Source organism: Arachis duranensis, chromosome 7, assembly GCF_000817695.3.
Source record: "Arachis duranensis cultivar V14167 chromosome 7, aradu.V14167.gnm2.J7QH, whole genome shotgun sequence".
NCBI classification, from domain to species: Eukaryota; Viridiplantae; Streptophyta; class Magnoliopsida; order Fabales; family Fabaceae; genus Arachis; species Arachis duranensis.
The window spans coordinates 76131800-76146478 of record NC_029778.3 but is presented as its reverse complement, the minus strand read 5'-3'; the positions used below and the strand labels follow the sequence as shown (position 1 = coordinate 76146478).

Below are 14679 nucleotides of genomic sequence, written 5' to 3'. Positions count from 1 at the left end.
GCACGCGTACGCGTGCAACCATGGCAAATTATATATCATTTCGAAGCCCTGGATGTTAGCTTTCTAACGCAACTAAAATCACTTCATTCGAACTTCTGTAGCTCAAATTATGATTGATTTAGTACAAAGAGGTCAGGCTTAACAGCTCAGCAATCCCTTCAATCTCTTGTATTCCTTTCACTTTTGCATGCTTCCTTTCCATCCTCTAAGCTATTCCTGCCCTATAAAACATGAAAACACTTAACACACATATCACGGCATCGAATGGTAATAAGAGAGGATTAAGATTAGCGAAATTAAGGCCAAAGAAGCATGTTTTCAATCATAGCACAAAATCAGGAAGGAAAGTGTAAAATATGTGAATTCTGTGAATAAATGTGAGAATAGTGGATAAAATCCACTCAATTAAGCACAAGATGTAGCACAAATTAGAGGTGCATCACTTCCCCTTCTATATTAAGGGTTAATGACCAAGGGTTGATGAATTGGGATCAACTTTTGATGTCAGATTTGTTTTGTTGGGTTTGTAACTGATGTTGATATCAGCTTTGGTTAGGTTTGTAGCCGATCTTTGGTATCGGTTTTGCTTCGTGGCAAAATTTAGATGTTCAGATGATTTGTTTTGATAATTTCTTGTTGATTTCCAACTTTGTTTGGTAGTTTGTATAGATGAAATAATTCAAAAAGGTGGTAGATTTTATTGATAACACCTTATGTTGTGGAAGGCGTGGGGTGATCGGCCTCGTTAAAACCTGTCCGAGTAAAACTCATTGTGGGATAAAACCTCGTGATCAGGAAAAGAATACCCTTCATCCCCGTCTTTTAAGGAAGCTATGTTCCAAGTATTGGGTAGCTCGGTGCCGACTAGTGTCTGTAAAGAATAAGCCCCTTTACCATGAACTTTTGACACCCGGAAAGGGCCTTCCCAAGTTGTTGCTAATTTTTCATGTCCCAGATGTTTCTGTGTTTCTTCGATTTTTCAGAGCACCAAGTCTCCTTGTTGCAATGTTCTCGGTCGAACCTTTTTGTTATACTTTCTTTGTATTGTGAGCTACATAGATTGTTATCTTAGTCTTACCAAATCACGTTCTTTGTCCAGTGTGTCGAGCTCAGTTAATTATTCCGCTGTGTTAGTCTTGTCATTCAATAGCTCGGTCCACAATGATCCTTGGGAGATCTTTATGGGCATCATGGAATCTACATCGTACAGTAGCCGAAACGGTGTTTTTTTTGTTGATAACTATGGTGTTGTATTATAACTCCATAAGATTTGGGGAATAAGCTTGGCCCATCATCTTTTTTCCTCTGTTAATTTTTTTCTTAAAGCTTGCAAAATAACTTTATTAGCTACCTCTGCGAGCCTATTGCTTTGTGGGTACTCTACAGAGAAAAAATGGTGTCTGATGTGAAGGTTGGTAAAAAAAGATGCAATTCTCTTATTAGTAAATTGCCAACCATTGTTGGAAATGATATCTCTAAGCAAACCGTATCTACATATTATGAATTTCCAAATGAAAGAACATACCTTGTCCGAAGTTAATTTGGTAAGTGGCTGTGCTTCAATCCACTTTGTAAAGTAATCGATAGCTACTAGTAAGAATTTTACCTATCCTACCAACGTTGGGAATGGTCCGAGTATGTCAAGTCCCCATTTGTGGAAAGGCCATCCAATTTCTGAAGCATGTAATAGCTCAGCTTGGCTATGGATGATTGGTGCACACTTTGGCAACTGTCACAGCGGTGGACGTTTTTCAAGAAATCTCTTCTTAGTGTCGGCTAGTAGTATCCTACTCTTAAGAGTTTTGAGGCTAGGCTTCGTCCTCCAACATGTGTACCACAAATGCCTTCATGTACTTCGGAGATTGTCAACCCTGCTTCCATAGGCCTGAGGAATTTGAGTAATGGTTGAGAGAGTCCTCTTTTATACAAGTCATCTCCCATGATGGTGTAATATCTTGCTTTCCTTTTAAATAACCTCGGAGTCTCCTCGGATGATATGTTTTCTGTTTTCAAATAATTTATATATGGGCTTCTCCAATCAGCCTGTTGTGACAAACTCAAAACATTTTTGTTAAATATAGTCGGCTCATCAAGAGTTAGTTGTGATAAAGTATTCAAAAAATCTTGTATCTTAGAAGTAGCTAGTTTGGATAAGATATCTGCTCTATAGTTTTGTTCTTATGTATATGTGATATGTCAAAATGCCTGAAATGCTAGACAAGATCTTTTACCGCATTTAAGTATTGTTTTAGGAGGGAGTCTCGTACCTGGAAGTTACTAGTTACCTATTGAACGACGAGTAGGAAATCACAACAAACTTTGAGGTTTTGAATGTTTTACTTCCCTTGCCAGCCGAAGTCCAACGAGTAAGGCTTCATATTCGGATTGATTGTTGCTCGCCTAAAACAAAAATCTTATAGATTGCTCAGTGTGAACACCGATGTTGTCTTTAAGGAGGATTCCTGCTCCGCAGCCCCCTTCATTGGAAGCTCCATCGACATATAGTTTCCACACTAGGAGGATTTCTTGTGTAGTAGTAAACTCAGCAATAAAGTCAGCCAATATTTGAGCCTTCAGTGATCCTCTCGATTGGTAGGAGATGTCGAACTCTAATAATTTGACCGACCAATTGATGAGTTGTCCTGCAATGTCTGGTCTTGCGAGTATCTGTTGGAGTGGCTGGCTCGTTTGAACTATGATTTGGTGGTTCTAAAAGTAGTGTCACCGCCATCTAGTTATGATCATTAAGGTAAATGCTAGTTTCACAATGGTTGCGTATCTAGTCTCTGTTTTTGTAGCACCTTGCTAACGAAATAAACTGGAATGTTATTTTTTACCTATTTCTGTGACAAGTACAAAGATAACTACATGAGCTGAAACTGAAAGATATAAGTAAAGAGATTTACCATGTTGTAACTTCCGAAGAATAGGTGGCGAACTGAGAAGATTCTTAAAGTCATTGAATGCATGCTCACACTCGTCGGTCCAGGTGAACTTTTTGACTTTTTTAAGACTGCTAAAGAAATGATAAGATCGTGCAGTGACTGCAGGCAAAAACTTTGACAATGCTGCGAGACAATCAGTGAGTTATTAAACTTTTTTAATTGTTTCAGGTGATTGCATTTGTGTGTCAGATTGGCATTTGTCGGGGTTTGCTTCAATTTCTCAATGTGTCAATAGGACACCAAGGAATTTGCCCTCGTGTACCCTAAACGCGCATTTCTCCGGATTTAACCTCATGTTATATTTTCAAAGTTGTTGGAATACTTCATAGAGGTTGGCTTGGTGGGCTTCCACCGAATCCAACTTCACGACCATATCATCGATGTAGAATTCCATGTTTCGACCAATTTTCTCTTTGAACACCTTATCCACCAGCCTTTAATATGTTGCCCTTGCATTTTTTTGAGTCCAAAAGGCATTACCTTGTAACAAAAATTACTGTTATTTGTTATGAACGCAGTCTTATCTTGATCCTCCGGATGCATTAGTATCTGATTATATCCAGAATAGGCGTCCATAAAACTTAACATTTTGAAACCCGATGTGTTATCTACTAATTTATCGATGCTCGGCAACGGATATGAATCCTTGGGACATGCTTTATTTAACTTTGTAAAATCCATGCACATACGTCATTTTCCCGAGCTCTTTATTACCATGACCACGTTTGCCAAACATGATGAGAATCTAAGCTCTTGGATGAATCCTACATCAAGCAATTTTTGGGTTTCTACTATGGCTAAGTTTCTTCTCTCTGTTCCTAGGTTCCGTTTTTTCTGACATACTGGTCTGACACCAGGATTGATAATAAGTTTATGGCATATGATATTTGGATCGATCTAAGGCATATCTGCTGGCGTCCATGCGAAAAGGTCAGCATTGGACTTGAGCAATTTGGTGATGTTTCGCTCATTTCCTGTGAAAAAAAGCAGATCCGTTGTTAGTGTATTGGTGTTCGAGTTTGGTAATTTGTACCTTATTTAGTTTGTCCATTGGGGTAGGTCAGCTGGAGATGTTGTCTTAGGGATTTAGTTTGGCCAGGGTTGGGATATCCTCTGTGTTGTAGACAGAGTTGACTTGTTGAATAGGTTTTTTTGGCGGTGGTCTCAATTTCAGGCCTGCATTATAGCATTGTCGTGCATTCTTAAGGTCGGCATGCACTGTTGCTATGATGTTACCCTGCACATAGAACTTTACACACAGGTGAACTGTAGAAATAATAGCTCCAAAGGAGTTAAGGGATGGGCGTCCCAAAATAACATTATAAGGACTAACACATTCAACTACTAAAAATTGAATATCTAAGACTTTTGAGCGTGGGGGCTCCCCTAGTGTCATTCTTATCCATACATAACCTGTTATAAGCACCCTTTTTCAGAGAAGCTTACCAACTCTCTGGTTGAGGGCTGCAGAGCTTTTTTACTGAATTACATTTTTTGATAAGTTGAGTAGAATAATAAGTCAACGCTACTCCCTGGGTCAAGTAAGACTTTCTTAACCGTCAGGTCTCCCATGTTTACTGAGATCACGACAGAATCGTCCAAGTTCGGGTACTGTGACTTGAAGTTGGATGCATAAAAAGAAATGTGTTCTGCAGGGAGCGAGGCTTGTTGTGCTTTGGAGGATCCTTCCATGGTCAGCATGGCTCGGTAACTTTGTTTCCTGGCCGTGCTAGTGAATCCTCCTCCTGCGAAGCCTCCCGAGATATAGTTAATAACTCTCTTTAATGTGGAAATTTCTGGTGGAACATGCCAAGTTTCTTTGTCCTTAGGAGTTGAATTATAGTTCGGCTAGTCTGTGGTCAGGCTTGTCATTTCTTTTTGGCCTCTACTGCTCATGTATTTATCCAGCAAACTCTGTCTTGCCAATCTTTCCAATAGGTCCTTGGCTTTTACACATTCATTGGTGGTGTGACCAAACTTTTGATGGAATGCGTAGTGTTTACTTTTGTCCACATACTTATGATCTTGATAGGTTCCTACTTTGTTAGGTGGCTTTATGACTTAATGTGGAGAATTTCTTTTATTTTGTCTTCTCTTTTCATGTTGAATTTTATGTATGAGTTAAACTTTGGCGTCAATTTGAAAGGTTTCCTTTGTTCACACGTTTGACTCTATCTTTCCTGTCTATCCTCTTCTCTCCAGGGTGTTTGTAGTGTTTGTTTCTCGGCTTTCCTGGCTTCTCTCAACTCTTCAACCTTTCTTTGCTCCGATGCTTTATCCCTAAATTCGGCCAATGTTTTATGTTTAGTGATGGAAATAGTCTCCTGGAATCTCCTTGGGCGTAGTCCACTTTTCAGCGCATGAAGGTGTACATCGGGGCTGAGGTCGGAAATTTTCATCGCGACTTTTTCAAATCTTATCATGTAATCTTTCAGGCTTTTATGTTATCCTTACTTGATGGTGCTGAGGAGTTACAGTCATGGACATAGATCTTCGAGGTTGCAAAATGGTTAACAAATTGGTTGGCAAACTCGTCAAAGCTGGAAACTAAATCTGCAGGGAGACTAAAAAACCATAATAAGGCAGCTCTGTCCAAAAAGGTCAGGAATGAACGGCATAAAATTGGGTCAGAGGCACCATTTGAAAATATCATAGGCTCAAATTTAGTGATGTGGATGTTGGGGTCACAAAGCCCTCGTAGGGTTTTAATGTGGTTGGAAGTGTAAAATTCTTCAGCATTTGAAAATTCATTATCTAGGTAGAGAAGGGATTTGTTCTTTTCTTAGTAGACTTCAGAGGAGTGGCTTTCATTGCCGTGTTTGTTTCAAAGTGATGCTCGTCTTCAGGATTTTTCTTGCTTGCAGTCTTTTTATCGCCCTCCTCCCTGTCTGTTCTACACGCCAAGAGCTCGGACATCTTTTTCACTTTTTCTTGGGAGGGCAGCGTTCATGGCCACTAATTCAGCATGAGTGGAAGGAGGTGGTGGCAATGAGTCATTAGCCATATTCGGAATCCTGCAAAAAGGAGATGATGTAAACAAAGAAAAAGGGGGATTGCGGGGTAATATTAGAAATGGGCCCACGGTAGGTGCCAAACGTTCTATCAAGGATACTCTTCCAAGCTATATCTCGCTGCTGCTATATCATGAATGCTTTAAGCTTCTCGATCAGTAGGGATGAGAGGTCCTCTGAATTCGGACTAGGCGTAAAACCTGCAAAAAGGACTCCAATGCTCAAGTTAATAGTATATCTCTTAAAGTAGAAACAAAACTAAAAGTATTAGGATTGTGATTTATTTCTTGAATCTGCTTTTTTGTTAGGCTAATGCCACTACTTATGGCCACTTTAGGTAACTGACTATTGATCCCTCTCTCCGAGCTCTGGAGAGTGTCCTAGATATTAGGAGGCAGTTGTTGTAGTGGACCGTTATTAATTTTGAAAATGTTGACTAATGAACCAAGGTATAAAATAACCTATCCAAAATATGAGGGTTATAGAACAATACTAAATTAACCAATTCAACCCGATTAACTAAGAATCAATCACTTAATTGGTCCATCTTAATAAAAGAATCAGTTGAAGTAAATTGGTAAAGTGATTTTTTTTTTGAAAAAATAGTTAAAAAATTAATCTCTTATTAAAAAATATTCTTTTAGGAAATATAAAAATATTCTTATTATACAGGATTCAACATCTTAGACTTTTGAACATATAATTTTACTGGTTGAATGACTCGTTTTATTTTTTTTTATAAAAATATGGATATTCCTATGATAACATCTTTATATATAGTTAAAGATAATATTGTGAACCATTCGATGATATAATGACATTTTTTTAATATATTTGACTGAATATATTTAACCAAATCATCTAACGATTTATAATGTCATTTTATGGGAGATGTGATAAGAGTATTTACAAAAAGAAAAATACTCACATAGATATATTTGAGAAAAAAAGTCAGGAAGTTCTAAGTTTGTTTCCTTGATTTACAAATATAAAAGCACTATGATCTCCCATTGAAGGGCCAAAGGCATTACACCAATAAGGAAGTCTAGTCATATATCTACTTCCTTTGAGAAACACATGCATGCATAAATAATTCTCTTGAACACTTTCACAAAATGTCTGTGTCTGAAGGGTCTTCTCCTTATTTATCACTGGAAACTGCCTCTAACTATTCCTCCCACAAGAGTACTCCAACTACTCCAAGCATTCAATTGGTACCAAAATCAGTCTCTGAGAGGCTTCTTGGGAAGTTCTTGGACTCGTCGCAGTTCGATTTCGATTACCAGCAGAGTGGATTGTGGTCTCCTCCCGTAAGGAGAAGGGCGTTCTTGGTCTCCCCTGCTGGTAACATTATTTGCTCTGACGAGGAATTGCTCAGAAAGCTCAACAACCCAAACAAGAACAAGACAACACATATAACTAATTTGCTCCAATGTATGTATATAAATTACTTTCATTCTATTAACTCTCTTGTTTTCTTCCATCCCCTCTTTATGGATTGTTTGTTACTTTTTGACAGGCCTTTTGGTGCTCTTGAAGCTGAAGGGCAAATGCCAACCATAATTCGTCTAAGGAATATAAGAGATTTACTTTTCAATCACATGTGCATGTGAGGATTGCTTTTTCCAACTTTTGGGGTCCAATGCTAATATGATATCATATCATTGATCCATCTTAATGGGTGCCATAAAGATAGAGTGTGATGATGAGCTTAATTACAGTAATATATTCTTGGGGGTTTATTTTATGATTTTTAATGTTTTACTTTCATGATTTTTCTTAATAAACATCCATGCATCCAACTTAGTTCTTACTACTTTCATGCTCTGCCATACAACATCGATGATATATGATAACGTAAATAAAAATAAATTACGTATTAAAATTAATTTTTAATTAATATATTTTTCTTAGAATGACAATAATTTCTTAAATTTCAGTTGTAATTGTCCAATAGTACCTAGGATTTTGTTGTTTTAATTTAAGAAAAAAAAAGTTTGGACACACCAAATTAAAGTTAACAGCTTTTTTGGCATTATTATAAATGTCTACACAGCAAAATGCATTCCATAAAAGAATATTATAATAATATATAATCTAGATATTGAGAGTGCAAAAGAACATGAAGAAAAAGAAAAGTGCATGAATCAAATTATGTTGTGCACATATATAATATAAGAAATGACAGTTTTGGTTTAAGAACAATAATAGATTGATCGGATAATTTTAAAAAAATGTTTGTCCATATGATTCTTTCAATTACATAGGTTTTTTTTTTCTTGTAAAATCTTGTTATTAATAATCTTTTTCACGGTTATCATTGTTTACAAATATTGGAGGTTAAATTATTTTCCGAGATTTTTTTAAGAGATCCTATTATTGTTATGCATATAGATGAGAGGAGATAGAGAGAATAATTAATGAAATTGACAATATCTTCACTAAAAGAGGTATTGGTCTGTACTTTCCTATTTCGCCAAAGAGTGAGACTCATTATCGCTGTTGGTCAGGCTATATAAATTTGTCTACAAGAGTTCTTCATAAATTCAAATAGAACGTGTCTTTTAATTCATACAAGTGCAGAGACAATCACGGAAAAAAATACTAGTATAAAGAGACCAACTTTTTGATACTATTATAAGAAATTGGTCCAAATCATGTTCGGATTTATAAGAGCTTGTTTTTACCGTAAAAAATGATAATAAAAAATGATAGTGAGAGATGAGATGAGATGCAAATTTAAGGTAAAAAGGAGCTCCAAGTACTGTATTTTCCAAATGAAAATAGGAGTGATTTGTCAATAAACTTCACACGATAGTGGACAATTACACAGTGAACAATTACTAGTTGAGAATAATGGTTGTAAGAAAATCTAAAGTAAAAAAATATATTTATAAATTAATAGTCATTAATTTATTATTAATTTTAACATATATCATATATTAATAATTGATTTTAGTGTACACCTAATATTATCTATAAAAAATATTTAAGAAAATAAAATTGTGCATCAAATATTGCAGATTAATTTAGTCTAATTACGAGGAAGTCTAGTTTGAAATTGTGCAGAATTTGTTTGAGTTTCTAATATTTCATTAGGATAAATATCAATACCACTTGTGAAGATTATATATTATTTAGTTAAGTAATGTTAGAAAATTAACCCTTTTTTTATAATTAACATTAACTCATTTCTTTAAAATCATAAATGGTAACCTTAAAAAATTCTGAATTATAAACTTAAACATTAAATTTGGTTAATGATAACTAACTAAAAGTTTATTTTCAATATTTTCTCTATTTAATTATATAAAACAAACACACACGCGTACATATATAAAAAATGAACATAGATTTATGATGAAGATTGGTGCGGTTTGGTCATGCATAAAATTATGAAAAATGCTACTTTGTAAAATGATGGATGGAGGGGTGTAGAAATGTTAAAAATGAAAATGCATGAGTGTACCGAGTAACAGCGACGTATCAAACGGAATGTTGAACATGCTTTAATTTGCGACCAACAGCATTGTGCAGAAGGAATATTCTGTTCACAGACTTGCTTTAAACATTAGCTATTACAGTAGCAGACAATAGTTTAAACTAAACACCAGAGTATCGGATCTGACTCTGCAAAATAAATCCTTCACTGTACCTTCAATTTTGATACTTTTATTTTGTCTCAATTCAAACTAAACACTTAAAATTTGATTTTATTCCCTGTTTTTATTCCAATTTTAAGTTATGTTTCGCACACAATTACACTCTTAAATAGTACTCCTTATATTTCATGAAGATGTAAATTTGATCCCAATTTTTTAAGGGATTATTTTAATATAATGGATATTATGTAATCCCTTTTATATATTTATGGATTTTGACGAGTATATATTCAAATTAGTTTTTAAATTTTAAATCAAACATTTTGATATTCAATAAATTTTTATTATTTTAAAGGTTTATGAGAATTACACTTTTCAGACAAATTGATTGCTAAAAATTACATTGGTTAAGGACGAAGAGTTAATAGAAACTGAGAAAAATTACATTGGTTGAGGATGAAGAGTTGATAGGAATTGTGAAAAATTACATTGGTTGAGGATGAAGAGTTGATAGGAATTGTGAAGGATTGTGATTTTGATATAACTATTACTAGCATATTAGATTCGACCATGAAAGTTATTGTGACAGGGAAAGGTCGATATGTGAGATATTGGTCTTCAAAACTTATTTTTCGATCCCGATAAATATAAAATGGTCATTTTTTTATGACCAACTCATATCTATTGCAACAACAGCTAGCCACTATGTATTTGCTTATTTGTTATACTTTTCTCTTCACAAAACAATTGATCATGAGCCCATGGTCCTGTTTTCAAAGCAGATCTCACAAGGTATTCATTTCTGAAGGTAGCAATGTAATGAAAAAAAATGGGGGTGGTATTGTTAAGTGGGTGCTTATGTGAAAGTGTGAAGAGTAAGAAAACTTAAAATGCCCTTTAAAAATTTTTCTACAAACACCTAATGTGAAGAAGAATGAAACTCCATCAAGTATCCCTTATCCCGAATGCATACAAGCACATTTATAAACGATTAGATCTTCTATCACAGTTAGATGTTCTATCACAGCTTTTATAATCGATTGCTGAGATGAGAAAAAATGAATCCAAATCATTTTTTTCTGCTCCTTTATAAGATAAGAGCATCATGTTATAAAACAAAGGCAAAAATCTTATTATAAATCCTATTATTATTTATATTGATAATTCAATATTGTTTGTTTCTCATGTAATGTGACATTTTCGAATGAATATATGACACGTTTAAGAAAGAACAAAAAATTGAATAATCTACCTTATAACTAAATGTAATAATTAAGACAAATCAAAGAAGAAAATATCCGATTCCTACTAAAAAAATACATAGTATCAAAACTACTAGACCGGACCGGTCAAAAACTAGTAATACGGTAGCCTAACTGATTCGATTTGACATTTAGATCATTTATGCATTTAAATCGGTCAATAGCAGTCAAACCCATTGAAAACCCGCGCTTCCACAATATATTAATGCTCCACGTTATCCTTGTCTCTCTGCACATAGCCAAATTGAATGGAGGCACTAAGATTGACCTATTTTCCTTGCTACAAAAATGGATGGACATGGTGGCACTCTTCATCAGAGTCATTTAAGTCTCGCAAATGTCAAATAGTCTGTGTGACCTCTAGCTTCACCACAAGGTCTAGCCATAACGGAAGAAACAATACTGTCCGGCGCATAGCTTCCATTGGAACGTTGCCTCCTCTTGCAAGGGAGAGAACCATTAGAACCATTGTTGTCTCCATTCAGGTTTTCCATTTTCCCTTCTCTAACTTCGTATGTGCGTAACAACACCTCAAATGTTCTTATATCTTTAAAGAAGCAAAATTTATTTAGGAATTACGTCAGTCTAATACAGGTAGCTGCAGTTTGCATGGATAACTTGAATGACATACAAAACGGCACCAAAAGTTAGAAAATATAGAGAATGTACCTGTGAAGCTGTTTTGAAGTGTTTCGCACGATCGCTGTACTTGCTCAACGCATGGGGAGAACGAGCACAATGTACCATCTTGTTTTAACATTTCTGCAGCCGAAGGAATAGCAAGCCATGGTTGGGGTAGATCCAAAAATACGGCATCAGCCAAGCCAGCAAATTCACTTGGAAATCCCTCGCCCTGAATATCCCTTACTCTCACACTGATTAAGCTGCTTAGACCTGTCCTCTCAAAATCATCCCTATGAAGAAGAAAATAAATCAAGTAAACATGAGACAGGAATGGTTCTATATTCCGCACAACCCTTTGGAATATTTCTTCACCAGTATGTAAATGTTCACAAATATGCAATCATGAGGTAAGAAAAGGGCAAAGGCACAAGTGAAAAACACAAAAATATATGAACACACACAGAAGAATATCACCATCATCTTCCTTGTTTGTTACCTGGCCGATCCAGCTCGTTGCTCATGGAAGTCAAACGTATGGACATGTCCCGTAGGAGCAACAGCCCTTGCAAGTGAAGTAGTTAAAGATCCACTTCCAGTGCCAGATTCAAGAACCAAGCAACCAGGAACAACCTCCAAGTACATGATAACAAAGCTAATATCCGCAATATAGAGAATCTGAGTCCTGTGGCTTAAAACTAGAGTCCATAACTCCGGTGTTGGAGCTAACAAATATACAAAACCACCCTTGTTGCTGAATACTTTAGACCCAAATGGCTTTCCTATCCATTCTGAATGCTTAAAGACACCGAATCGATTCTGCAGTACAGTACTTTCAGACACGGTTACGGCCTTCAGGTTGTCATGCCTTTCATAAACTATAACCAAATCACCATTGCTAATCAATCGATTGAAAGATAATTTTGTTGCAGGATCAATTGCCAGCATCTTAAAAGTCCTCAAGAATCTTTCAACAAAATCACAAGGAACAATTATCTGTAATTCATGAAAGGGAAAAAAACCAATAATGCACATTGAATTATTTGGATGTAACTACAATTTAAACTTACTGCATTTAACTCTCTGTCCAAAAATTCATACATGAGTTTTGAACATAAAACACTAATGAAAGTTACCAACTTGAAATTAAATAAAAGTGTGAACTTTTCTCTTAGAAGGAAAACCAAATAAGAAAACAGAGGCAACTAACTGATGATGGAGCAAGCTATAATCTTGACTCGTCAAGGTGAAAACATTATCGACCGAATTGATGGATTCACAAGTTGGGTATCAGAGCTTTGAAAATTGATGAAGGACCAACAGCAGCACTGGTTTAACACAAATATAAATTGATGAGTGATGAGGGGGTTTAACCTGGGGCTATGGTTGGATTGATGGTTTTGGAAAGAGGAGAATGAGATAAAGAGATTATAACAGGATTTTAAAGTAATCTGTAAATAGTACTCCCTAGATCATTAAATGGCTGACAAAGTTATTTCAACTTTGTTAATGATAAAAATACCAAAATATTTTAAAATGCTACAAAAACATAATTATAATAAAATAATATATAAAATTATAAATAAAGACACAGAAATATATTCTAGTAAATCTTAAAAATACACAAATTAATCTAATGACCAACAAAATCTAATAACAAGAACAACTAGGCAACAGCAATTAACATAAGTCAATAACAACATAGCAAAAATTTAATAACACTTAACACAACATCAATTAAGTGATTAACAACTTAACAAATCAACAAAGATGTAATGTCTGTTTGGTCCCTGAAATTCCCAATGCCCGTCAAAACAGCCCTGATTTTTGAAAATGATAAAATTGGTCCCTGAAATTACAAATTGCGAATCTCTTTCGCCCCTAATTCAAATGTCGTTAACACAGTGCTGACTGCTGACATGGAGCACTAAAGTGTTAGCTTGAAATTCCCAATAGTAAGGTGACATGGTTAAGACTTCGGATCAAATAGTCGACTAGTCGTCCCAAATTGGTTAATTGGACTCATTTTAGCCTCTCCACTAGTATAAAATCAATTAACCAAAATGAGTTTAGGGCACCCAATTGATCATATTGAAATCTTAGATATGTCACCTTAATGTCAAGCTAACACTTTGTCAGCACAATATTGAATTAACGGGCGAAGAAAATTCAGATTTGTAAATTCAGGAGCAATTTGGTACTTTTCAAAAAGCCAGGACTGTTTATCTCTAGCGCTAGGAATTTCAGAGAACAAACTGGACGTTGCCTCAATTAACAAATAGCAAAAACAACACAACACAGCAATGAGCAACATGCAGCAAGAACAACTAGGCAATAGCAAAAAATCTGATAACCAACAAAAAAAACACACAACCAGAAACTACAACACAGAAACCAGCAACCATCAACAAAAAGTAAAAACTCAGCAAGAATCAAAGAGGAGAGGACTGCACTACCAGAACTGGAAGACGAGCACGAGGTGAGGGCGACGATGACGGCAGAGCTCGGCGGACTGGAGTGAAATCGCCGCTTCAAGCTCAGGGAAAGGAAGAAAAGCGGAACGGACTGCTGGAAGAGGGGGAGAACCGGATAAGATGGGGCCAGCAGCGGGCTGGGAAGGCTGGAGACGGCGGGGGCTGGAGACGGCGGGACTGGGAAGGGGAAGGGGAGACCCGGAACTTGGAAGGGATTTACTGATTTAGGTATTTCTTAAAAAAAAACGGTCAACTTCGAGGCTGTGTTTATTTTTTAAAATAGAATAAAAAAATATTAAAAAGTGAAAATAAAATATAAAAAATAGAAATATAAAATTTTGTGTTTTTATATTTTTAATAATAATAAATTAAAACAAAATATAAAAATTTAATTTTTTTATTTAAAAAATTTAAAACAAAAAATATAATAATAAAAAATATAATTATAAAAAACTAATAAAAAATAAAAATAAATACTAAATTATATTTTTTATTAATATTTCGAATTTTTTTTGTTAGAATAAATATAAAATATATTAATTTAATATTTTTTTCATATCTTTTCTATTAAACAGAATTTTATGTTTTTATATCCATATTTTATTTTAATAAATAAACGCAACCTAAATTTTTAAGATCGACACTTAACTCCTCGCCTTTTGAAATACAAAATTATGTCATTTTGAAGACCTCCAGATGCAACTGTTTAATAAATATTCTTTCATTTTTCCCCATATATAACGAAAAGACTTTAAACTCCATTC

The 14679-nt window shown here is 35.1% G+C and overlaps 2 protein-coding genes across 4 annotated transcripts; one reads left to right on the top strand and one right to left on the bottom strand.

Moving 5' to 3' along the window:
• Positions 1 to 6941: 6941 nt before the first annotated feature.
• Positions 6942 to 7643, top strand: LOC107459669 (uncharacterized). The gene is made up of 2 exons (XM_016077889.3): positions 6942 to 7390; positions 7476 to 7643. The coding sequence occupies exons 1-2, from the start codon at positions 7072 to 7074 to the stop codon at positions 7517 to 7519; spliced, it is 363 nt and encodes a 120-aa protein (XP_015933375.1). The 5' UTR covers positions 6942 to 7071; the 3' UTR covers positions 7520 to 7643.
• Positions 7644 to 10778: 3135 nt separating this feature from the next.
• On the bottom strand, positions 10779 to 14129 carry LOC107459929 (uncharacterized). Of its 3 annotated transcripts, XM_016078241.3 has the most exons (5): positions 13898 to 14129; positions 12652 to 12769; positions 11941 to 12437; positions 11490 to 11734; positions 10779 to 11367 (listed from the first exon to the last, which is right to left on the bottom strand). In XM_016078241.3, exons 3-5 carry the CDS (start codon positions 12387 to 12389, stop codon positions 11141 to 11143), a joined length of 921 nt encoding a protein of 306 aa, XP_015933727.1. In that variant the 5' UTR covers positions 12390 to 12437; positions 12652 to 12769; positions 13898 to 14129; the 3' UTR covers positions 10779 to 11140. The 3 variants fall into 3 exon arrangements, with proteins under 3 accessions (XP_015933727.1, XP_015933726.1, XP_015933728.1); XM_016078240.3 differs by lacking the exon at positions 12652 to 12769; XM_016078242.3 differs by lacking the exon at positions 12652 to 12769 and having other exon boundaries at positions 11941 to 12319; positions 13898 to 14127.
• Between the last annotated feature and the right edge of the window lie 550 nt (positions 14130 to 14679).